The sequence below is a fragment of the Rhinolophus sinicus genome, linkage group LG07 (assembly GCF_036562045.2).
Source record: "Rhinolophus sinicus isolate RSC01 linkage group LG07, ASM3656204v1, whole genome shotgun sequence".
NCBI classification, from domain to species: Eukaryota; Metazoa; Chordata; class Mammalia; order Chiroptera; family Rhinolophidae; genus Rhinolophus; species Rhinolophus sinicus.
In genome coordinates this window covers 83,153,089-83,178,525 of record NC_133757.1, presented here as the reverse complement: position 1 = coordinate 83,178,525, position 25,437 = coordinate 83,153,089, and the positions used below count along the sequence as shown (strand labels likewise).

At 42.2% G+C, this 25,437-nt stretch overlaps 2 protein-coding genes across 2 annotated transcripts in view; both read right to left on the bottom strand.

Moving 5' to 3' along the window:
* Positions 1–25,437, bottom strand: part of LOC109454333 (uncharacterized) — a 90,168-nt gene that overhangs the window by 47,951 nt on the left and 16,780 nt on the right. The gene's annotated exons all lie outside the window — the stretch shown is intronic.
* Positions 4,301–15,611, bottom strand: LOC109454336 (uncharacterized). The gene is made up of 5 exons (XM_019744842.2): positions 15,305–15,611; positions 10,112–10,359; positions 7,092–7,218; positions 6,856–6,916; positions 4,301–6,481 (listed from the first exon to the last, which is right to left on the bottom strand). Exons 2-5 carry the CDS (start codon positions 10,145–10,147, stop codon positions 4,483–4,485), a joined length of 2,223 nt encoding a protein of 740 aa, XP_019600401.2. The 5' UTR covers positions 10,148–10,359; positions 15,305–15,611; the 3' UTR covers positions 4,301–4,482.

Sequence of the window (25,437 nt, the reverse complement as noted above, 5' to 3'; positions counted from 1 at the left end):
CTCACTAAAGCCAGATGATGCTTGTTTGGATTTTGTGAACCTTTGAGAGATTTTAGGAACATCTGCAGTATGAACCACAACAAGTTGTTTATACAGAAAAGCCACTGGAAGCAGCTTAGGTGGGCCTGAAGTTTGGGTGGAGTGGGGTCTTGGAACCACCAGGGTGGGGCAGATAAATGGTGTTAGTCAGGTTGATGGAGACTTAGATATGGCATTCACCTGTGTCTGGGAGAAGGCTCAACAAAGAAACAATGGCTTCTGCCAGCAACTTCTTCCAGGAGAAAGCTTCCAGACAATTCAGTTCCTATCCATATGTCCGTAGCACCTTTTTAGCTGCTGTCCCAGTGCTGGAGCTCAGAGTAAGTAAGTCTGTCGGCAAGTAAGTCTGTGCACTGGACCTTTAAGAGGAGCACCTGGGACCGCAGCTGCTGTCTCACTCAGCCACAACCTCCACTGGTTATCACAGCTAGAAGTTATGGGGATTTCTCTCCCTGGCACTGAAACCCTGGCTGGGAAGCCCGGTGTTGGGGGTAGGACCCCTTGCTCCTCTGGGGTCCTTCCACAGCTGAGATATCCCTCCCAATTTTTAACTGCTACATGTGGGTGTGGGACCAGCGCGTTCCTTGTCTCCACCCTTTCTACCAATCTCCAGGTGGTTTCTTCTGTATTATCTTTAGTTATAGGACTTCTAGTCAGCTAGACTTCTAACGATTCTCAATGAGGGTTGTTCTGTTTTTTAGTTGTAATTTTGATGTGGTCATGAAAGAAGGCAAGCACAGCGTTTACCTACTCCTTATGTTGACAGGAACTCCACAAAAATGTCTTGAGTTCAAGAGCCATCAAATCATCTAAAAAGTCAAAATTCTACAAGTGATAAGCAACCGTTTTATGATACATCCCAGTCATGTGTAGTTTCTGGTCACTGTTACTAGAATTCATTACCACTTTGACTACAAGTACAATTCTGCAAGTCACTGGTACAAAGGCACTGAAAAACAATGATTGGCGTTTTGGGTATTAAGAATGAGTGATAAATGACTCATGACAAAAACTGTAACTATAAAAGAATAAAAAGTAAAATATGCCTGAAGAACAATTACCTGAACTTGAATGCACATGATAAAATTGACTCATATTTATAATGATTAAATGAAGAGAATCAAAGTTTATTTGAAAATCCATAATTACAATGAGACATTTTTACATATCCTCAGGAAATGACAAATACAATATGTTAGCACACGGCTTAGAAAACAATTAAGCACTATTAACAACATAAGTTGTTTCCTGTACAAATTAGACCTTATACAGATATAATCTAGAGAAGAGGGGAATCAGACAATACTTCCAAGCCTGAAAGTCTGAATTAGTTTCCTGGTGGACGCAAGAGGGCTGATATAAAAATCCAAACTCTGATGGAACTTGGGAAAACAGCAAGGTTTTGAGGATAGTCTTGATGGGAAGGCAAAGAATCTGGATGATTGGAAAAATATTTTGTCCTCAAAGGACCTATACATCTGTCTCTTTTCCTGTATGGTAATTTCAAAATTTGACTAATGCATTCTTTGCTTCACCCTTGCAAATCACAGGCAAGTGAGGCTACTGGTGGATTCTAAGATGAAACATTAAAAGGGACGGATTCTTTAAAATCTAGTTCCTAACATTACCCACAGGGGTGATATCTCCAACTCTAGATTTTTTTGTCCTTTCACAGGTCTCTCTTCTTAAATCAAAGTCTATTCACCAAATACCAGTCAGAATGAAGGGAAGTAAGTGAAGGCCCAAATATGAAAATATTAATTCACACGAAAATATATTTTCATAAAGTGGCCAGACATAAAATTTATTCTAAGTGTTTATTAGTACAGAAAAGAGAAAAAGGCTTTTTTATGAGGTGTGCTCAAACAATATGGTGAATGTTTAAATAAAATACATTGCCATTAATCCCCCTCAAAATACTCCCCCTTCCTTCGAACACCTTATCTCATCGTTCTCGTCCCTTTCTGAAGCAGTTCTGGAAATTCTCTTTTGTGAGTATCTTCACTTGTGTTGTCATGGCTGCCTCAATGTCCTGAATCGATTCAAAACATTTACCTTTCATGGTCATTTTGACTTCGGGAAGAGCCAGAAATCACACGATACCAGATCCACTGAATAAGGTGGTGGATGAGGACACACCATAATGTTTTTATTTGACAGAAATTGCTAGACTAGAAGCAATGTGTGACATGGAACCTTTCTGTTGTGATCACAAAATTCGGTGAATGCTGCTGCCACGTGACATCCAATGGGAAGGCAGGGATCTTCAATACAGGAAGCAGCGTGCTGAACCTTAGTAACAGTGTGTGACAAGTTTCAACTTGTTCAGTGCAGTCAATTGGGTGTGAGCTATGGTTGAGAGAAGGTATGTTTTAAAGTGTGCCATAAATCATCCTCCATTATGACAATGTTCCATGTCACACATCGCTTCTGGCATATGGCAATTTCTGTCAAATAAAAACATAATGGTATGTCCTCATCCACCTTATTCACTGGATCTGGCACCATAAGAATTCTGGTTCTTCCCCAAAACCAAAATGATTCAGGACATCGAGGCAGCTATGACAGCACAACTAAAGACACTCATAAAAGAGGACTTCCAGAACTGCTTCAGAAAGCGGCGAGAACAATGGGATAAGTGTGTTCAAAATGAGGGGGAGTATTTTCAGGGGAATAACGGCAATGTGTCTTTTACTGTAACAAATTTTTAAATTTAAACATTCACCATATTTTTTGATCACACCTCATATGCCTGTCACCCCCTAAAAGGAGCTTTGTCAGTAAAAAAAAGGTAGACTATACATAATTAATGGACTAAGAATATCCTGAAACTCTCACCAAGCCAGTAATAAAATCCCAACAATTACCAAACTGTCATTTTACCATGGTCCCTTAACACAGAAAACAAAAACCAAAACATTATAAACCTAATTGCACATTAGAAATACACTTCAGCTCACCCAGTGATTTAACAGCTTCAAAATGGAAAGACAAAATATTAACTCATTTAAGGAAGAAGCACTACAATCTCTTGTGCTACTGTTGAAAGATGATTCCCAGAAGTATCTCACCTCACCTCAATATTCACTTCTGAACGTAATAAGAAATCTGTATTGAAGTGATACACTTAATAAGCTTGAGAAACACCATGTATTTACAACTTTAATAACAACTTTTTTCCCCCCTTCTTCTGTCTCCCCTCCACTCCGGTTCAAGCCATTGTTTCTCAGTCTAGCTGTGTAGGACACAGCTCCCTGGCCCATGCTGGTATTATGAGCCTTGTGCTCCCCCCAGCTGAGGCAGTTGGTAGCCAGTCTGTCTGTCAGACGCTCACAGCAGCTCATGACAGCTCTCGCCAGCTGCCAGCCACTGGCCACCCATGGCAGCACACAGTAGCTCATGGCAGCATAGGGCAACTCTCACCAACCTCCAGCTGCTCACAGCAGCCCAACTCCAGGAAGAGCTGTTGTTCACAATCTTAGCTACAGAAGGTGCAGCTCATGGCCCATGTGGGAATCGAATCGGAGGCCTTCCGCCATAGAAGCACAATAGGAGCACTGCGCTCCAACCGCCTGAGGCACTGGGCCCACCCAACAACTCTTTTTCTAGAGTGTTATACGTGGATTAATTTCCATCAATCTTTCTCATGTTGCATACAGTTTTAGCTGTTTTACCTGAGATTTTTCACATGTGAAGATTTGTGCAATCTGAAATCCTTTCAATACTGTTTATATTAAAGAGGTTTTATCCTGTGATTCTTTTCATGCCTTTGGAAGGAACTGGGATGACTGAAGGCTTTCCCACATTCTTCACATTCATATGGTGTATCTCCAGTGTGCATGTTCACTTGTGTTAGTTTGTGGGTAAATGAAATCTTTCCCACATTTCTTAATTTCTCTCCAGTGTGATTTCTTTCATGTATTTGGAAACCTAGATGAAAAAGGAAAGCTATATCTCATTGGGTTTCACTCCAGCGCGACCTCTCTCATGTTTTTAAGGAACTGTAATCTCTGTAACCTTTACCACATTGCTTACATTCATAGGGTTTCACTCCTGTGTGTCCTTCTGTGTGTTTTTAAGGAGGTGTAATCACTGTAAGGTCGACCACATCGCTTACATTTACAGGGTCCCTCTCCTGTGTGGGTCCTTTTGTGTTTTTAAGGAACCACAGTATCTGTAAGCTTGACCACATTGCTTACATTCATAGTTTCACTCCAGTGTTGAGTTCTTTTGTGGGTTTTTAAGGAATTGTAATCTCTATAAGCTTTACCACATTGCTTACATTCATAGGGTTTCAGTCTTGCATGAGTCCATTCGTGTTCTTTTAAGGAACTGTAATAACTGTAGGCTTTATTACAATCACTTACATTTATAGGGTCCCTCTCCTGTGTGGATCCTTTTGTGTGTTTTTAAGGAACCACAGGATCTGTATGCTTTACCACATTATTTACATTCATAGGGTTTCATTCCTGTGTGTATTCTTTCATGTCTTCGAAGATACCTGAGACAAATGAATGCTTTTCTACATGTTTCACATTCATAGGGTTTCACTCCAGTGTGACTGCTCTCATGTGCTTTTAAGGAACTGTGACCTCTGTAACTTTTACCACATTGCTTACATTCATAGGGTTTCACTCCTGTGTGTGTCCTTTCATGCATTCGAAGATACTTGAGATCATTGAATGCTTTTCTACATGTTTCACATTCATAGGGTTTCATTCCAGTGTGACTTCTCTCATGTGCTTTGAAGGAACGGTCATCTCTGTAACCTTTACCACATTGCTTACATTGATAGGGTTTCACTCCTGAGTGTGTCCTCTCATGTATTCGAAGATACTTGAGACGACTGAATGCTTTTCTACATGTTTCACATTCATAGGGTTTCACTCCAGTGTGACTGCTCTCATGTGCTTTTAAGGAACTGTGATCTCTGTAACCTTTACCACATTGCTTACATTCAAAGGGTTTCACTCCTGTGTGTGTCCTTTCATGCATTTGAAGATACGTGAGACGACTGAATGCTTTTCTACATGTTTCACATTCATAGGGTTTCACTCCAGTGTGACCATTCTCATGTGCTTTGAAGGAACGGTAATCTCTGTAACTTTTACCACATTGCTTACATTGATAGGGTTTCACTACTGAGTGTGTCCTTTCATGTATTCGAAGATACGTGAGACGACTGAATGCTTTTCTACATGTTTCACATTCATAGGGTTTCACTCCAGTGTGACCGTTCTCATGTGCTTTTAAGGAACTGTGACCTCTGTAACTTTTACCACATTGCTTACATTCATAGGGTTTCACTCCTGTGTGTGTCCTTTCATGCATTCGAAGATACTTGAGATCATTGAATGCTTTTCTACATGTTTCACATTCATAGGGTTTCATTCCAGTGTGACTTCTCTCATGTGCTTTGAAGGAACGGTCATCTCTGTAACCTTTACCACATTGCTTACATTGATAGGGTTTCACTCCTGAGTGTGTCCTCTCATGTATTCGAAGATACTTGAGACGACTGAATGCTTTTCTACATGTTTCACATTCATAGGGTTTCACTCCAGTGTGACTGCTCTCATGTGCTTTTAAGGAACTGTGATCTCTGTAACTTTTACCACATTGCTTACATTCATAGGGTTTCACTCCTGTGTGTGTCCTTTCATGTATTCGAAGATACTTGAGATGACTGAATGCTTTTCTACATGTTTCACATTCATAGGGTTTCACTCCAGTGTGATTTCTCTCATGTGCTTTTAAGGAACTGTAATCTCTGTAACTTTTACCACATTGCTTACATTCATAGGGTTTCACTCCTGTGTGTGTCCTTTCATGTCTTTGAAGATTCCTGAGACAACTGAATGCTTTTCTACATGTTTTACATTCATAGGGTTTCTCTCCAGTGTGAGTCCTTTCATGTATCCGAAATGAACTGGGAGAAATGAATGCTTTCTCACATGCCTTACATTTATAAGGTCCTTCCCCAGTGTGAGTGACCATGTGTATTTGAAGGCTTGAGAGATCACCAAAGGTTTTTTCACATTCCTTACATTCATAAAGTTGTTCCCTAGTATTTTCTTCATGTACTTGAATATAACTGGAATTGAAGGCTTTACCACATATTTTATGTTCATCAAGTTTCTCTCCATTGTACTTTTTCTCATGTTTTTTAAAACACTGATGGTAACTGAAGTCTCTCTCACATATGTCATATTCATATGGCTTGTCTCCATATTTCTGATACTCAGAGGGCTTGTGTCCAGTGTGACATCTGATGTTCCCATTCTGAGATGAATACTGCCTTAAGACATTTCCACACACATTGTACTCCCATGGTTTTACTCCACGAGTTTTCTTATTCACATTTAGATTTGGAATAAGAGTCAAGATTTCTCCATATTGACTACCCTCTTTCCCATCACAGATTCTTTCTACCATAAAACTTCTGCAAAAGAACATGAATCACATTATTAATGATTTTATATTTATTAGACTATTTGAACTATATTTTTATGTTTTATAGCAAAGAAGTAGGTTTTCTGCCCTGTCTGAACGGTTTGAAATTGAATACACTGAATACTCGGCAAGAGGACTTCAGTGTTGCTATTATCAACACAGTGATATTCATATACAAGGTTTATTAATGATGTTTTTCATTTGAACTACTTTTCAAACACTGAACATCTATGTCATATTTCAGAAAGTTATTTGGTGAAAACTCTGAGAAGTCATAAATTTGAGAAAGGGTTGTTTCTTTTTAAAATTTCACAGCATAACAAGTTTTGTATGTGAGATGGTGCTTTCTACTGTGTGACTCACCTTCGTTTTTTCCCCTGATTGTTGTACTGATCTTCAATATCATGATCTTCCCATTTCTTTCCTAAAATGCAGACGCAGAAAATTGATTCCAAAGTCATAAAAATTATACAAAAATTATTAGATTTTAGCTTATTTACCGATGTCCTCCTTTCTTACAATACACATCTTAGAACAACTTTTATGAGTAAGAATCCCGTCATCTAATTAACAAGGTGAAGGTAAGTTGTCATCCTTACCTATTGAGGCCAGGTTCCTGAAGGTTTCCCACATCACATCTCTGTAGAGTTTCTTCTGTGAAGGATCCAGCAGAGCCCACTCCTCCAGGGTGAAGGTCACAGCCACATCCTCAAAAGCCACTGAGCTCTATGACATCCCAATAACGTGTACAGAAAAATTTGTAAAACTGACAGCACTGGGCACCTATGCTCCATTTGTAGAAAAGTTATATATTCTGTCATCACCAAACATTTATCCTATGATTTGATCATCAGAAACTTATTATGTGTCCACACTTACTTCCTCATTAATTTAACAGCACCAGGAACACACGGAAATTATTTATATGTTTTTATAGTGAACACATTAAATCTTATTTTTCTCTAATGGCAGGTTCAGAGCATGTTGGGAAATGACAGAAATGCTATCTATACAAAGGAAACAAATATCATTTTAAGATTTTCATCTCCTCAGTGAGGCAGAGGGTCAAATCTACCAATCCAGCGGTTAAAAAAAAAATGCATTGGGGATAATCACCTCTTCAACTAAATAAGTTTAGGATAATGGTTTTCAATCTTTAAATCTATTTAATTTAAATTCAGCCATATTATTTAATTAAACTGGGAGGGTAAGGTCTGTAGGGTCCCTTTTTGTGAAGCCAATTTGGAAGTAGTAAAGACTTAATTTTAGTTTATGAATCATTGGTTCAGAGCTTCCCTGTTCACTATGGGATACTTCAGGACAATGGGTGCTAAGATCAAGTGCAATTCAGGCAGGAGAAGAGTTGTCTGATGGTTAAGGTGAGACATACACATTTGTCCCTATTTTATATTTAGTAAGCCCCCTAACATTATCTGGGGTACCTTGTTTACATTTAGTGTGATCCTGGAATAACTGTTATTAGAGACGTAGCACTGAATACTTGCATAAAGTTTTATGCGTTACAGCATATGGCAAAGTTAATTCAGAACCCATCTGACAGGTTCCCAAACAAAACAGTGCCTCTTGATCTTTTGTGTTGTGTAATTCTTTGAGTATACTTTGGATTTTCAATTGGATCAAATTGTGGTCCTTTGTTTCAGTATTTTTGCTTTTGTCCTCTCCCTCTTGTCCTTCTCTATTTTGTGTTTTTGGTCACTGAATATACATCAACGAACAGGGTGTCCCGTCTATGTTGGTATTTATATATATATATTTTTTCCCCCAGAAGGCCTCTAATCAGTGTCATTAGGGTTAGGAGCCAGCCCCACGACAACAGGTAGCTTTATAGAGTTTAAGGACCTCATACTTAAATTGGCTTGAACCAATCCTTTGGCTCTGCCACAGGGTTACCCCGGGGGTTGTCCCCTTACCCCCAAGGGTCAGGGTCTGGGTTACAGCAGAGGCAGGAGCAGCAGCAGTAGATACTAAAGAACCAGTGGAGCCCTCTGGTATTAGCCCTCTATACTGAGAAAAGCTATAGCCCTGGAGAGCTGGGGGTACACATGCACTTGAGGGAGGGTTGTGCCACCCTTTCTCAGGTTTAGTTGTGATTCCCCAGGACTGTTTCTAGACATAGGTAGGAGTTTTGCATCCAGCACAGGTGCGCTCAGAGTGTAATTTGTGCACATTGAGAAAGTCTCTGAAAGTCAGGATTCTATCTCCTCTCTTAGGGTGCCATGAATTGGGGACTTCATTTTGGTCAGAACTTTAAACTGAATCCAGCTGAACTTCCTCACTGTGAGAACTGAAGCCTGAGAGGCCTTTCAAAATTTGCCGATTAAATACATTTTACATTTCTTGAAAAATGGACTTAAGTGACTAAATCTTTGCAAGGTGACAAATACAGGGAAGTTGTGGAGCAGACTGTACTAAGACATGAGTGCTGTTGGAAATACAAGTTAAATCTGGCTACAAAAGAGACTGCTTCTCTAAATCCCCTTAGACACTGTTTGATAGACCCCTCCTCTATGCCCAACAGGGAGCTGGTTCCTGGAAGAGATCATTGCCCTGCCCCAGGGCAAGTATTTAAGGTGGTTTCCCCTAATATGGGGCGGGTCAAGTACCAGTACACCAATCCTTTGTTCTATATAATTATTTAAAGCCTGCCATGTAGAGCATGACAGGATATCCACATGATCTTGCCTACACCCAAGAAGTGTCTCAATGTAGGTTCTCTTAATAAACTCTTGATGTAATGCTAGAGTTCTCAGCCCTTTTTTCCCCTCTCTTGGCCCAGGGGAATTTTACAGAGGAACAGTGTGACACTACATAACACCCAAGAAAGTTTCAGAGAATAACCACACCACCCACAGGACATCCCATAGGATGTCTGTGCCCAGGGAAGGTCCTGGAGCAGAGGAACGGGGATTTCATACAACGTACTCCAGGTGGTTATTCTTGGCTTTCTTCACATGTAAAAGAACCACCGGCAAAAAATTAAATCTTTAAAATGAGGCATCTATTGAAGGTGGGAAAATGATAACAATTAAATACTGCATTTGTTCCACGGGGTACAAATACTTGATGCTGCTGTGAATTGGAGACGGGAAGGTAGCATTTCATATACTGGCAGAAATCTGAAAATTTAGGGATTACAAACTCCACGAAGAGCTGGGTGGAGAGGAGGGCAAGGTTGTAAAATTGAGGCCAGGCTTAAGCATTTAGAAAACTCAGGAGAAAACAGGTTCCCACTGAGGAGAAAGCGAGAACTGGGGATCCCACAGCACCACACATGCACAAACCCCAGAAACCAAGTCACGATTATCTCCTGACGGCCCACCCAATGGTAACCGCAATCTGGGGAGAGGAGCTCTGAGTGCAGAGCTGCCCGGAGTTGCCCAAGTCGCAGCATGCAGTGACCAGACAGGACACCTGGGGTCTCAGCTGCTGGCCCAGGCCCCACTCTGTGTGCCGCAGGGGACAGAGGTTCAAGGTGGGAGAGGGGAGTGGACTCAGGTCCGCAGACGTGGGATTTGACCGTGGGAAAGCTTGGTCCGACCTCTGCTGGTTCCAATCAGCCAGTGGTTCCCTTCTCCCCGCCCTGGCCCTGCACACTCACCATTTCCTGGTTTGTAAGGTCCCCCGGCATTGGCATGGTTCCTGAGGAACCTGTGGCTGGTGCTGGTCACAGAGGGACTGACACTGCAGCAGAGACACCTGGGCCATAAAGTTCGCACATTGAGAAAGTCTTTTCGCAGGTGAGACGCGAACTCCAGCGTAGCCAGGAGCTTCCTCGAAGTCTGCTGGGTGTTACCACATCCACTTGCAACCGAATGGACAGTTCACAGGGACCCGCCTCTGTTATTCCTGAGTGACAACAGGGTAGGAGGGCAGATGGCTTAACGGAACCAGCTTTCGCCAGTGGGCAGGACCTATCCCCTACAGGACGTTGTCTTTTAAACAAAACTTGTTTGTGGACCTAGAGAGACTCTTTCTGTTCCTCTCTGAACGCAGTGACACAAGTGTGCGAAGGGGATTCCAGGGTCAGTTTCCAGATGGAAGGACGCCCTTGTGCAGAGCAAGAGGGATAGCCAGTCCAGACCAGACTGGGACCAGAGGGTCAGCGGTCCTGCCAGGGGCAGGGGTTGTCACAGGCTGTGAGGCCACTCATGGAACTGTGATGCTTGTTTACAAACCCATTTAAAACTGACCTCACCATGTGTAATAAAAGAGTTTGGCTTCATGTTAATCCTCCTTGACAGCGTTGAGCCTTCCACGCATCCCTTCTCCACCTCCACACATGTGGTACCTTAGCTAAAGAGTCCCATGACCTAAGTACCAGGTTCTGCAGAGAAATTTGAACCCCACAACGCCACCTGGGCACAGGGTCTCTTTGACCATCAGTAAGCTGTGAGATGTGTTCAGTATAACTCACGGGTGGACATTTTAAACTAGAAGGAAATTTATTTTAGTTTTTGACCGTGCCCTTAGAGATTTTGAAATGTAAATGGTTATGATACCCCTAAAGCAACTGAATTCCTATTTTCACCAAAATAAGGGGAAAAAAAACACAGTAAGATTTTGAAAATGTTGAATGTAACTGAAAACTCAATATACTACCACATTGGTTCAAAACTCCTACTGCATTTTAAAAATTTGAATAGCTTTATTAAGATACAATACACACACCATACAATGAATCCCTTTAATGGGTACAATTCATTGGTTTTCAGTACATTCACACGAATGTGCAGTCATCACCACAATTTCTGAACATTTTCATTGTCTCAGAAGAAACCCCTGTACCCTTCAGCTATCACTATGGAAAATGGAAAATCTTTCCATTTTCCACCTCCAAACCACAGTACTAGACAACCTCTAATCTTGCTGTGTCTACAGATTTCCCTGTTCTGGATTTATACATGAATGGAATCATATAATAGGTTGTCTTTGTAGTTGACTTCAGGCACTTAGCATAAAGTTTTCAAGGAACATCCATGTAGTAGCATGTATGGATACTTCGTTTTTATAGCCAAATAATATTGCATTGTATGGATAAAGTACATTGTGTTTATTCATCTGTTGTAGACATTTGGTTTGTTTCCACTTTTTAGCTATTCTGAGTGTCATGCAGGGGGGCCTGTGGGGCCTCAGCTCCCGCTCCCCACATAAGAACGCAGGACATGGTGAGGCCAAAAAGGAACACCCACGGAGCCATAGGTAGGGGAGCCATACCACCACGGTCTCACTGGAGGCTGGGCCCACCGGACGCCGACCTGCCGTCTGCTTTTCCGCCAACCGACCGACCGACGACTCTCCTCCACTCTCTCCTCTGTTCCTCTCTCTCGGCCCTCCTCTTCCGCTCTCTTCTGCTCTGCTCGGCTCCTCGGCAATCCTCCGTAGTCGCAGCAGTTATACCAGCGGCCAATTGGCTAACCGCCACAGCCGATGGCCAATCAGCCACAGCTGACAGCCATTCACCACCCAAGCCAGTACCCCTTCACGTGAGGCCGAGAGCCTGTAAACTACTCTCTGAGGCTCTGTCCCCACACCCAGGTAGGTGGTTACATTGAGACATGCTGCTCACAGTGCCAAGTGTTCCAGTCACCTGCAGAGGCGTGGTTCCCATATACAGACTGAAGCCAGTAGCCTGCTGTGGGCACAGAATCCCAGAGAGCAGTTTCCAGGCTCTCCGCCTCATGTGGAAAGGTGCTGGCTCGGGTAGTAGATGGCCATCAGCTGCGACTAATTGGCCATCAGCTGTTACCTGTTAGCCATTAACCACTGATAAAACTGCCGTGGCTAAGCTAGCAAGCACAGATTGTAATTAGCAAGTGGAGTCGGTTGGCAGAAAAGCAGACAGCGGATTGCGGATCAGGTGGATCCTGCTTCTTGTGTCTCGCCCGGCCACTTGCGAGACTGGGGTGCAGGAAGACCCCTTGTTGGAGTACTGGCGGATGTTTGCTCCCTGTATCTCCAACCCAGCCGCCAGAGAGAATATAGTGGTGTATACCCCCTATCCATGGCTCTGTTTGTGTTCCTTTTTGGCCTCACCATATCCTGCGTTCTTGTGTGGGGAGTGGGAGCTGAGATGCTACGTTAAAACGACCTAACAGGATTCTTACTGCAGGCAGGCCTGGGTGATCAGACATCGCCAGATGGTGTAGGAGGAGAAACCTGATCAGATATGGGGGGGATGAAATAGGAGGATGGAGATTCTGGTTCACCTGGCTTCAGGGTTCCTACTAAAACTGGGTTTTATAAGCACGTGCACAGGTAGGCCTGGGAGGAGGCTCACTAAAGTTGTTCCACCAAAGGATCCTTGTCAGGGGCGGGGCCAGGATGAGTCCTGCTCACAGGCAGGGGCTTGTGTGGTGGAAGGTGACAGTGCTAGAGGAGGGAGCCCTGGACTTGCTTCAGCCTGTCCAGGTGGGGACACATGGGAAGAGAGAGGAGGAGGCTTAAGCCACAGCAAATATCAAAGAATGCGGAGTCTGAGTGTTCATTACAAAAACATACATGGGTAAGAAAAACAGGCATTGTTTCAATATAAAGCAACACTAACAGGATGTTTGGTAAATAATAAAAAATGTATAATGTATTTGGGGGTAGCAGCGGAGGGGCCAGATATGTCGGTAGTGACTTCTTTTCCCCACCCCCTGGCTGTGACTTCTTAAGTTAGAATTTCCTATCTTCCAGATTTATTAGGTTGGTGCAAAAGTAATTGTGGTTTTTGCAATTATTTTTAACCTTTTAAATTGCAGTTACTTTTGCACCAACCTAATATTTAAAATAAACAGAAATTTATACACACCATGATTTACTATCTACTAGTCTTCGTTTAACTTTTGTACATAGGAAACCATCCTAAGATTTAAATCCTTTAAATGAAAACAATAGAAGTGTAAACCATACAAAATGAAAATTTGCAAATCTCCTGCTAACTAAAAAATAACTTGTACCCTAGTTTGTCCTTCTCTCTATCTCACAAGGGGTATTTTAGGAATAAGTAGCATATTATAATGCAATAGGCATTTGGGTTTAGCTCCCTACACATAGTAGGATTTTCAAAGATTTACATAAGCTTTGATTCCAGTTAAAACAGAAATTCATTTACTTTAGCCTTTTAAATTTCAATGTTGTATAGGGACACTCACATACAAATACTAATGTAAAAATGAAAAATGGACCTCAGAGTTTAAACACATTAACCTCACATCTTGAGGTTCTCTTGCCTGAAAGGAACAAAAATTCTATTTAGTTCCGCTATTTACTTGCCTTACCGACATCTCTCACAATCAACTTACATTTTTAAGTCCAAGAAACTAAAAATGTTATTTCTCACACGGAATAAAATTACAGTGCTCAGGAAAACCAGAGGCAAAGTCTGCATTATTAAGTCAATAAAGCATCCAAAGGGAGAAAAACAAGTATTGGAATCAGCTTGGATGAGCAGCCTGCTTCCCACAGGACAGAAGGAAAGCTGCTTTCAAAAGCTTCTATATTCTGGGACTTTCCCGGATGAGACAGAACCCCTGGAGTGGGTCAGTCCCCTGGGGAAGGAGGGAGGGACACCTGTGCAGCCCTAGGCATGAACTCTTGAGAACTCCATGCTCCCTTCCCCAGGCTTCCATTCTCACCCAAATTCAGTTAACCGTTCTGACCCAAACTCCCAAATTCATGAACCTTGACCCAGGACACACACTCCTGATATTCACACTTTCTTAATGTGCACAAATTACACTTGGAGTGCACCTTCTCTTGGGGATGCAAATCTCCTACCTGTTTCTAGAAACAGGACAGGAGAACAAAACTAAAATCTCAGAAAGGGCGTCACTCCCCAGGCCCCCATGTGCACCCCCAGCTCTCCAGGGCTGCAGCTTCTCTCAGAGTAAAGGCCCTCCTTCCACGGTGGGTGTGAACAGGTAGGACACCTGCAGGGGAAGCTCCCCAGGAAGAACCACTGGGCCTTCAAGTACTTCCCTTTGCAGCTCGAGGGGGGGGGGGAGGGGGGGTTGTTTGAGTCACAGGGCCACACACCTCGGCTCGCAGTCCCATAGCTTTGGAACACGTGGATATTTTAAATGACAAAAACCCGGTGTTTGAGGAATCCAGCTAATAATTCATGCAAGCCTAATGTCTATGTGTAAAAGAAGAAAACTGGAAGGCAATTTTCTAGTTCAAGAAAAACCACAAGTACTTATTACTTTCAGAAAGTAATACTATTTCCATGGCAAGAAAAAAAAATTTGAACAATTATGTGAATCGGGGACCCAATCGTGGCACTTAGGAATGTGGGCAGAAATCTGAAAATGTATGGATTTATTGCCAGTCCTAGGAAGAGCTAGACTGGGGGAACTGGATCGTGGATATAAGACCCTGCTTTCCAAACATTTCGAAAACTCAGGAGTAAACGGATCCCCTGAGGAGAAAGGAGGAACTTGGGGCTCCGCAAACCACAGCTCCTCTCGCGCACGAACCCCCGGAGAGCGAATCACCATTGTCCCCGGATGACCCTGCCCGTGGTCACAGCACAGTCTGCGGAGACGCGGAGCTGGGGCCACAGAGCTGCCCAGAGAGGTTCTGGGGCGGAAGTCGCGGCGCGCAGTGACGGGACGCCCGGAGTCCAGGCTGCGGCTCCAGTCCCCACGCTGCGTGCCGGAGGGGACCGACGTCCCAGCTGCGCCCCGGGAAGACTCGGTTCGTACACACAAGACTTGATAGCTGGGAGGCCGGTCCACCACAGCCTCTTCCAACCAGTTCCAACCAGCCCCTCGTCCCGGTCCTGGGACTTCCGGCACCGCACACTCACCATTTCCCGGCTTCTAGGGTCCCCTGGTGTGGTCCCTGTGGCTCCCTTTGCCCTGCTGGTCACAGCGGGATTAATGCTGCCACAGACACCTGGGGTGTTAAGTGTTGGTGAAACACCAACTTTAGCTGGCCAAGCGGGTCACGTGGTTTGCTGAACGTCGCACCACCCATCTACCCTGCTGCGCCTCTGATTGGACAGTTCGTAAGGATCCATTTTTGTTATTCCTGAGTGACAACAGGGTAGGAGGTCAGAGGGCTTAATGGAACCAGCTTCCGCCGGTGGGCGGGACCTGTCCCCTCCAAGTACGTTTGCTTTTAAAACTTGTTCGTGTTTCCTAGAGGGACACTGTCGTCTTGCTGCTCCACTTTCCGAATGCGGTGACACAGGTGGGCACAGGAAATTCCAGGGTCAGTTTCCAGATGGAATGATGCCCTTGTGCAGAGCAAGAGGGGCGCCCAAGCCAGGCCAGACTGGGACCAGAGGGTCAGTGGTCCTGTCCAGGGCAGGGGTTGGCATAGGCTGCGAGGCCACTCATGGAACTCTGACGCAAACCCATTTAAAACTAACTTCAGGGGCCGGCCCGGTGGCTCAGGTGGTTGGAGCTCCATGCTCCTATCTCCGAAGGCTGCTGGTTGGGTTCCCACGTGGGCCAGTGGGCTCTGGACCACAGGGCTGCCAGTTCCATTCCTCAAATCCCGCAAGGGATGGTGGGCTGTGCCCCCTGCAGCTAGCTACGGCAACTGGACCTGGAGCTGAGCTGTGCCCTCCACAGCTGAGACTGAAAGGACAACAACTTGAAGCTGAATGGCACCCTCCACAACTAAGATTGAATGGACAACTTGACTTGGAAAAAAAGTCCTGGAAGTACACAGTTCCCCCAGTGGAGTCCTGTTCCGTCCCCAATAAAATCTTTAAAAAACAAACAAACTTCACTATGTGTAATAGAGTTTAGCTCCATTTTGATATTTGACGGTTGACAGCATTGAGCCTTCCACCCATCCCTTCTCCACCTCCACACATGTGGTACTTGAACTAAAGAATCCCATGACTCCCAAGAACCTGGTTCTGGTGGCAGGGCCGACTAGGAACTCCTCTGACCAATCATAGCTGTTAGATGCATTCAATAAAACGCTCAGGTGTACATTTTACCGTAAAAGGAAATTTATTTTAGATAGTTTTTGAAGATGTCCTTAGAAATTTTGAAATGTTAACAGCTGTGATATCCCTAAAGCAAGTGAACTATTTTCACCAATATGACAAAAAAAAGATTTGGAAATGTGGGATGTATCTGAGAACTCTATATACTTAATATTGGTTCAAAACGTCTAATTATTTTAATAGCTTTATTGAGATACAATACACGTAGCACACAATGCATTTAATATGTACAATTTAGTGGTTTTCAATGTATTCACAAATAATGTGCAATTATCATAACTTTTGAACATTTTTGTCATTTCAAAAAGAAACCCCTGCACCCTTTAGCTATCACTACCCCATCTTTCCATTTTCCACTTCCAAGCCACAGTCCTAGGCAACCTCTAATCTTGCTGTGTGTATAGATTTCCCTGTTCTGGATTTATATATGAATGGAATCATACAATAGGTTGTCTTTGTAGTTGACTTCAGGCACTTAGCATAATGTTTTCAAGGCACATCCATGTAGTAGCATGTATGGATACTTCATTTGTTTTTACAACCAAATAATATTGCATTATATGGATAAAGTACATTGTGTTTATTCATCTGTTGTAGACATTTGGTTTGTTTCCACTTTTTGGCTATTCTGAGTTACGCTGCAATAGCTGAGTTGGCTATTCTGAGCCACTTTTTGGCTATTCTGAGTTACAAAATTCGTGCACAAGATTTTGTTTGGACATATATTTTCATTTCTTTGGGTATATACATAAGAGTGAATTCCTGGGTGCTATGGTAATTCTACATTTAATTTTTAAGGAACTGCCAAAATGTTTTCTTGTGACTGAAGCACATTTTATATTACCACCAGTTGTGGATGATTTCTCCATATATCCTTCACAAAACTAAATATTATCTCACTTTGAAAAAAATTATTGGGGAATATTGGGGAACAGTGTGTGTTTCTCCAGGGCCCATCAGCTCCAAGTCGTTGTCCTTCAATCTAGTTGTGGAGGGCGCAGCTCAGTTCCAAGTCCAGTCACTGTTTTCAATCTTAGTTGCAGGGGGCGCAGCCCACTGTCCCACGTGGGAATTGAACCCTCAACCTTGTTGTTAAGAGCTCACACTCTAACCAACTGAGCCACCCGGCTACCCTTATGTCACTTTTTGATTCCACCCATCCTAGTGGTTGTGACATGGTATCCTTGGGTTGAGATTTGGATTTATTTGATGACTAGTGATTTCTAGCATCTTTACATGTGCTCTTGCCCATTCATACATCTTCCTTGGAAATAAATGTCTATTCACATCCTTTGACATTTTAAAGTTGGGTTATTTGACTTTTTTATTATTGAGTTGTAAGAGTTCTTTATATGTTTTTGACACAAATCCCTTATCAGATATAATTTGCAAAATCTTTCATTCTTTGATTGTGTTTCACTCTCTTGCTTTAACATTTTCACTCTTAGTTGTTGTAACATACACATACTATAACACTTACACCTTAAGTTTACAATTCAGAGTGAGAAGTACGTTGACATTGAGAAACCAATGTCAGAACAGTTTTCATCTTTGAACGCTGCATTTCTATACATGCTAAATAATCTCTTCCCATTCCCCTTTGCTCCCAGGCCCTGGCAAACACCATCCTACTTTCTTTCTCTATGAATTTCACTATTTTGCTTCCACATTTTGGCTCTCAAGAATAATGCTATGAACACAAATGTAGAAACATCTCTTTCAGTCCCTGGATTCAAGTCTTTGGGGTGTATACCCAGAAGTAATATTGCTGGACCACATGGTAACTCTGAATATAATTTTTTTTCTTCTGTTGTGAAGAATTATATTATTCTGCCTTTAAAGCATTAAGTATAGTTACACAGACTGGTTAGTCCCATTGGTGGAACAACTCCAAAATCCAGGCATCGATGGACAAGAATGGACTCAACACACATCATCATTTAATTGTTGCCTCTAAGCTAATTTTTGATTAAATCATCTAAGTGGTATCTCATGGCTGAGGCCCTAGACAATGCATATTCTAGTATTTATATGTATCTCCAGACTTTAGTTTTTTCATTTTTAGCCATCTTGTTTACACATACATATAAGAGAGTTGGCTACTAACTAGCTAAGTCTCTTTTGAATTCAAGAATTCCATAGTCCATGAATTACACTTTGTACTACAGATTCTAAAGCACATTACATTAAAATTGTGATCATCTGGACTCAGAGAAACCAAATAAATGTTTAGTTACCACTTAAAAAAAATCTTAAAGCTATGGTGTTTTTCTTACTTTGGCAAAAGTATGTATGACATATTTAGTATACTTATAGTTAATGGTACTCAGATATTTGTAATGTGGGCTTATATATATAATTGTGCACCTCACAGAATTATTTTTTTAAAAAAACCCAAAGTCTGTAGAAGGAAGAAAATAGCAAAGAGCAGAGCAGAAATAAATGAAATAGAGACTAAACAGTCAATAGAAAAAAAAAATCAATAAAACTAAGAGCTGTTTCTTTGAAAAGATAAAGAAAATTGACAAAAAAAGAGGACTGACATAAATAACATCAGAAGTGAGAGAGGAGAGGAAAAACTGATACAGAAATACAAAGGATCATAAGACTACCATGAACAATTATATGTAAACAACTTGGACGACCGACTACAAATGAATAAATTCCTAGAAACATACAATATACCAAGACTGAATCATGAATAATTAGAAGATCTGAATGGACAAAGTACTAGAAAGGAGACTGAATCAGAATTAAAAACCTCCCCCAAAACAAAAGTCAAGGTCCAGATGGCTTCACTGGTGAATTTTACCAATCAAAAAAGAATGAATAGGAATCTTTCTTAAACTCTTCCAAAAAACAGATGAGAAGGGATCTCTTCGAATCTCATGTTACAAGGCCAGCACTACCAAATACCAAAACAAGGACGTGAAATGAAAAAAAAAAAAAAAGACCCGACAAACATAGATGCAAAAACTCCACAAAATGTTAGCAAACCAAATTCAACAATACATTTACAAAATATAAATGTAAAATGTAAATGTAGCTGCGCCCTCCACAACCAGATTGAAAACAACTTGACTTGGATCTAATGGGTCCTGGAAAAACATACTCTTCCCCAATAAAAGGATGATGATGATAATAATAATAATAATAATAATAATAATATAATATAAAGGACATATAGGAGTTTTGCCATAAGAGAGAGATTCGGGATCCAATTCTGGCAACAGCCAACTAGCCCAAGAAAACCTCGCAATTGGTTCTTAGTCTTGGGCCTTGGGAAACTTATGCCATGGGGCCTGTCTGGATCCAGATGTCCTAAATATTGAACCTGAGTTTGAGCAGATTGTAATTTTTCTTTAGAGACTTTATGTCCCTTTAAAGCCAAAAGTGTCAACAGATGGACACTATCATCCTGTGAGGAAACCTTAGAAGAAAAACAAAGAAGTAAATCATCCACATATTGTAACAAGGTAGAACCTTTAGGGAAAACTACATCATCCAAATCAGCCTTCAGTATCTGGGAGAAATAAGAAGGGCTGTCAGTGAAATCCTGAGGTATCACCATATGGGTAAATTGCTTTCCTTCCCAAGTGAAAGCAAAAAGGTATTGGCTAGCTTCATCAACTGGGATGCTAAAGAATGCAAGGCATAAATCAATTAGTGTAAAGAATTTACTTCCAGTTGGAATGGATGCCAGCAGTGTATGAGGGTCAGGAATGATGGTGTTGAGGGATAACAATGTGGTTTATTGCTCGGAGGTCTTGGACAAACCTCCACCCTTGTCCCTTTAGCTTTCTCACAGAATAGGAATGTTACAAGGATTAGTGCAAGGAATTATAAGACCCTGAGTTATGTAATCTTCTATTATGAGCTTCAAGGCCTCCTTACTGACAGGATACTGATTAATTCTGGGCAGAGACTTTGAAGGATCAATTTGAACTTTGATAGGAGGTGCACCATGAATTCTGCCAGTATCAGTTGGAGATTTTGCCCATTAAGAAGATGGTAGTGAGTCCAATAGGGACCATTGATCAGTACTCTCAGATTCAGTCACTGGACCATCAGAGACAGCACAAATGAAAGATGCTGAAAAGTCATGTAATTCACCTGATTGGTGATTATGACAGTTACTATCAGACTCTAACATTATTTCTTCTTTTCTAGAAAAGGATATTCCAGTATGATACTTCTCTAAGAGGTCTCCGCCTAATAAGTGGGTAGGGGCAGAACTAAGGAGAAAACAATGTTTATCTCTTAAAGGACCTAGCCTAAAGGGAATTGGTTCAGACACATAATCCTGTTGAGGTTTATTTGAAATCCCCACTATGTAAAATATTTTTATTACTCCGAGGCAGGGGCTGGCTTATAACAGTGGGGTTGAGCACCAAGAGTGTAGCACTGGTGTCAATTAGAACAGAAATTGTTTCCTCCCCAATTTGAAGAAAAATTTCTCCAAGATGATTAAGTGGAAGGATTGGAAAAAGCCCCTGTAGTTCCTCAGAGCCCCGTCATTGGGAATTGGGAAACCATGAAAAAGACTGGTTAGAAGGCAGAGAGTGTCTTATACGCTTAAACTTACGGCAAACCTTTTTCCAGTGTTCTTGCTCCTTGCAGAAGTGGCAAAAAGTTGGAGTTCTTTGGTTTTGCTTGGGCCTCTCTTCTGCCATGGCTGAAAGTCAAAAGTCTTGACAATCTTACTTTTAGGTGGCTCATCTAGGATACTGGCAAACTAACTGGCCAAATACACTAAGTCTAGGGTAGCCATAGTTCCCCATCCCATTCTGGATTCCTAATCAGGAGGGAAAGATTTTTATTTAGCCCCTTGACAAATAAAGAATTAAAGGTTACACGTGTGATGTCAACATCTGAAGGAAGACCAGAATTTTTCTTAAAAACTACCTAAAACCTATCATAATAGTCATGAACAGATTTGTTAGGCCTTTGTGAGCCAAGTGTGAATTTTGCTCCAATCAATAAGACCTTGGGAAGGCCTTAGGAATTGCCCAATGTAGATTTTTTCCCCTCCCCCTTTCTTCTACCTCCCCACCCCTCCAGTTCAAACTGTTGTTTCTCAGTCTAGTTGTGTAGGACAGCTCCCTGGCCCATATTGGTATTATGAGCCCTGTGCTCCTCCTGGCTGAGGCAGTCGGTCACCAGTCATCGGTGGGCGGTTCACAGCAGTTCACAGCAGCTCTTGCCGGTTGTGGGCCACTCACGCTGGTCCCCGGCCACTCATGGCAGCACACGGTAGGCCACGGCAGCTCTCAGCAGTTCACAGCAGCTCACCGCAGCTCATGCCAACCTCCAGCTGCTGACGGCAGCCCAGCTCCAGGGAGAGCTGTTGTTCACAATCTTAGCTGTAGAGGGCGCAGCTCACTGGCCCATGTGGGAATCGAACCGGCTACATTGGAATTAGGAGCACAGTGCTCCAACCACCTGAGCCGCCAGGCCCTCAATGTAGTTTTCGAGCAAGTTCCCTGGTTTCCTCCCAATAATTGGAAGTTTGCATTTCTAAGTCTCTTTCAGGATGCCCCCACCTGGCAATCCTCATCCAATGTCTAGCTTGGCCTTCACCAACTAACTTATTAATTAGCTGATATAAATCAGAAAACTCAGGCTGATAGGCCTGAGTAGTAATATCAAATTCCTCAGCAAACTTATTCAAGTCCTCAGTTACCTTAGGAAATTCCTTTACAATAGTGCATAACTCAGCTTTAGTCCAGGGGACATAGCTGACTTGGGGTTTATTAGGATCTTCAGAGGGTTTAATCTTAAATGGGAAAGTACTGACAAGTTCTGAGGAAAGAGAAAAATGAGAAGATTCAAGAGAATGTGCCACTGGAGGCCGAGCTAAAGGTGGAAGAGGGAGAAGTGAGAGACGAGATAGCATCAGGGGCGGAGCTCGAGATAAAGGAGTGGGGGAAGGGCAAGGCAGTGCTGTGGAGGAAGAGCACGAGGTTTCAGGCACCATTTTCTCTCTTTTTGAATTTTTAACAGCCCCATTAACTTTGAGGCTTTATCTTCTAAACGGGCAACTTTAGATTTATGGTCTCATTTGGAAGCCGCAATATACAGTAGCACCTTGGTTTTTGAATGTCTTTGTTGATGAACATTTCAGTTTACAAAACCTGTAAACCCGGAAGCAAATGCTTTGGTTTTCGACCACACCTCGGAAATCGAACATGTCACGCAGCTTCTGCTGAATGCAAGATCCTGAGGCCTAGCTGTTGGCTGTTTTCAAATGTTTCAGAACTCCAATGGTCTTCCGGAATGGATTACATTCGAAAACTGAGGTACCACTGTACTACTCAAAATAGGTATTCCATTCCTCTTTCTTACAACGCTGTTATTATCCAACTGAGTTTTAAGAAAGTCAAGTTTCATAATCTCAAGTGTTCCCCAAAGTAGCCACTGATAGTTTCTAAGTTACTCTTAGCCAGATCTGCCCATTTTGTTAAATACGTGCATGAAAATTCCCTGTGGTTTTAAACATATACTTGGCCGGTATCCCTGTTGGAGGGACAGTTTTAGAAGGCTTAGACAACAGAGATCCCATTTTTAATACTAGACCTGAAACAGCTCACAACTCGAGCACCCACGCATCTTCAGCTCACCTCACTCTGAAATAATCTGGTCACTGTCACCTCACTCTGAAATAATCTGGTCACTGAGAAACAGGCCGAAGGCTAAAAGCCATTTCCAGGTAAATAGCCAATTCTCAGGGATTTAAGCTATAGTCTGAGCAGGGTGGCACTCTTCTCACTTTCTCAGAGACAGCACAGTCTAGTACTGGGCAACACTGACCAATTTCAATAGAAATAACCTCTACCCCAAAGGGACTTTAGGTGAAGGCCAGTCTTTGTCTCAAACGATAGCTTGTTTTCCAAAGAATTCAAGCTGATGTGCCACAATGAGTACTCAGACAAGAGAGACAAACAAATAGGCCTCTAACACATTCACACACACACTAAAAAAAAATTCCTGAATAAAGCCTGGGGAACATCAGATGCAAAACATTGGCTCAGATTCAGGAGAGCTCACCCGAGGCTTCTAAGCCAGGGGACAAAGCACCGAGCCCAAACAGTTCAGTGAGGCTTCAAAGCTGGTTTGCTCACGGTTCAGAAGCTGCCAGAGTTCATTCTTCTCTGGATCCTAGATGAGCCCCCAAAATGTTAACTGGACAAAAAGAAATCTTTGATATAGTTCATCAAAAAGAGGGTTTATTCAGGGAGAACAAAACTACCACAGCAGAGTGGGAACATGCACCTTCCAGATGGCCGTCCACGTGCAAAAAGGAGGTATCTCTCAAGATGGCTCCTTTATATACCCCTAGCCCTTTGCAGGAAGTTAGAACCATAAAGTGTAACAGGACGTTGGGACTAGAGAGTAACAGGAAGCCCAGGTCCAGCCATAGACTCCCAACTCCCTGGTCAGTTTCCTTAAAGTGTTAGTTCATTTTTATCAGTATGAAATATTTAGTATACTTATACATAATGATGCTCAAATATTTGAAATGTAGGCTTTATACAAATCTACCCCTCAAGGAATTAGAAAAAGAAGAACAAACAAAACCCGAAGTTAGTACAAAAAGAATAAATAGCAAAGATCAGAGTAGACATAAATGAAATAGAGGCTAAAAAGACAATAGAAAAGATCAGTGAGTCTAAGAACTGATTCTTTGAATAGATAAACAAAATAGACAAACCTTTAGCTAGACTCACAAAAAAAGAGGGTACTCAAATAAAATCAGAAATGGAAGAAGAGATGTTATAACTGATTCCACACAAATATAAAGGGTTATAAGAGACTACTATGCACAATTATATCTATAGGTGGACAACCTAGTGGAAATGGATACATTCCTAGAATCATACAATCTACCAAGATTGAATCATGAAAAAATAGAAAATCTGAAGTCTAATTACTAATAAAGACACTAAATCAGGAATCAAAAACCTCTCCCAAAACAAAAGTCCAGGTCCACAATGTGCAGATGACTTCAATTCTAGGCCAGGAAATTTGCTGGTGCTTGTACAATTGCCTGGGGTTTGACTAACTGATCTCATGAGTGAGTCCTGTTTGAACTAGAGACAGAATGCAGCTTCTCTGCAATAAACTCCATCAGATGTGGTTGCAGCACACTAGTAATAAAAACATGAACCCCCTGGTCACTCATGTGCTTCCAAGTGACTCTCCAAGTGGCCAATGTGTCTACAAATATGACGTCCTCTAGAATACATGGTGTCAATGACCGAACAGGAGAACACACTGCCTCCTGTAGTTGGAATATGTGAGAGGCACCATTTTTGTCTCTATTCTGTAATTACCAATACCTGTCCAATGAGGAGGCTTCTGGTTAAAAAGGCTGAGGGGTCCTGCATTCATGACACAGAGCAAAATGGAAAGATGGATGGGGTGGATCGTCTACTAGAGCCCTACGAGGGCCTCCACTGACAGAAAGATGAGCAGTTGCCAGCAGTGGCTTCTCTAGGTGTATGCAGCAGCAGCTGAGAATAAAAGTTTTTGGTAGCGAATGCCTTGGGCAATTTATGTCCACTGTGGGTGATTTAGAGACTCTTCCACACATAAAAGAGGGCTGATAAAGCTTCTGTAAGTAAACACTTCTTGGGAAGTAGATGACAATGGAATGATTTGACAATCCTTGAACATCTTTACCCAAAGTTGGTTAATTTGTAAGTGTTGGTTCATAAGTAAGCCAGCAGGTCTGACAAATTTGCAAAAGCTGAAATTGCTGTGACCATGGGAAATGTGCCCATGACACAGGTTCTATATCTGCTTCTGTCATACTCTCAGCTCACAGATGTCTGCTGTTGCCTCAAAGAACATTTCACAGGGATATGCAGAGATTTCTTAAGTTGTTTTCAGTACGCCGACACAAGTAGGCTGGAGTTGGAAAGAAAAGAGCTGGAAATGGTCTGTGGAGGCAATGGAAGGAAACAATGCTGATG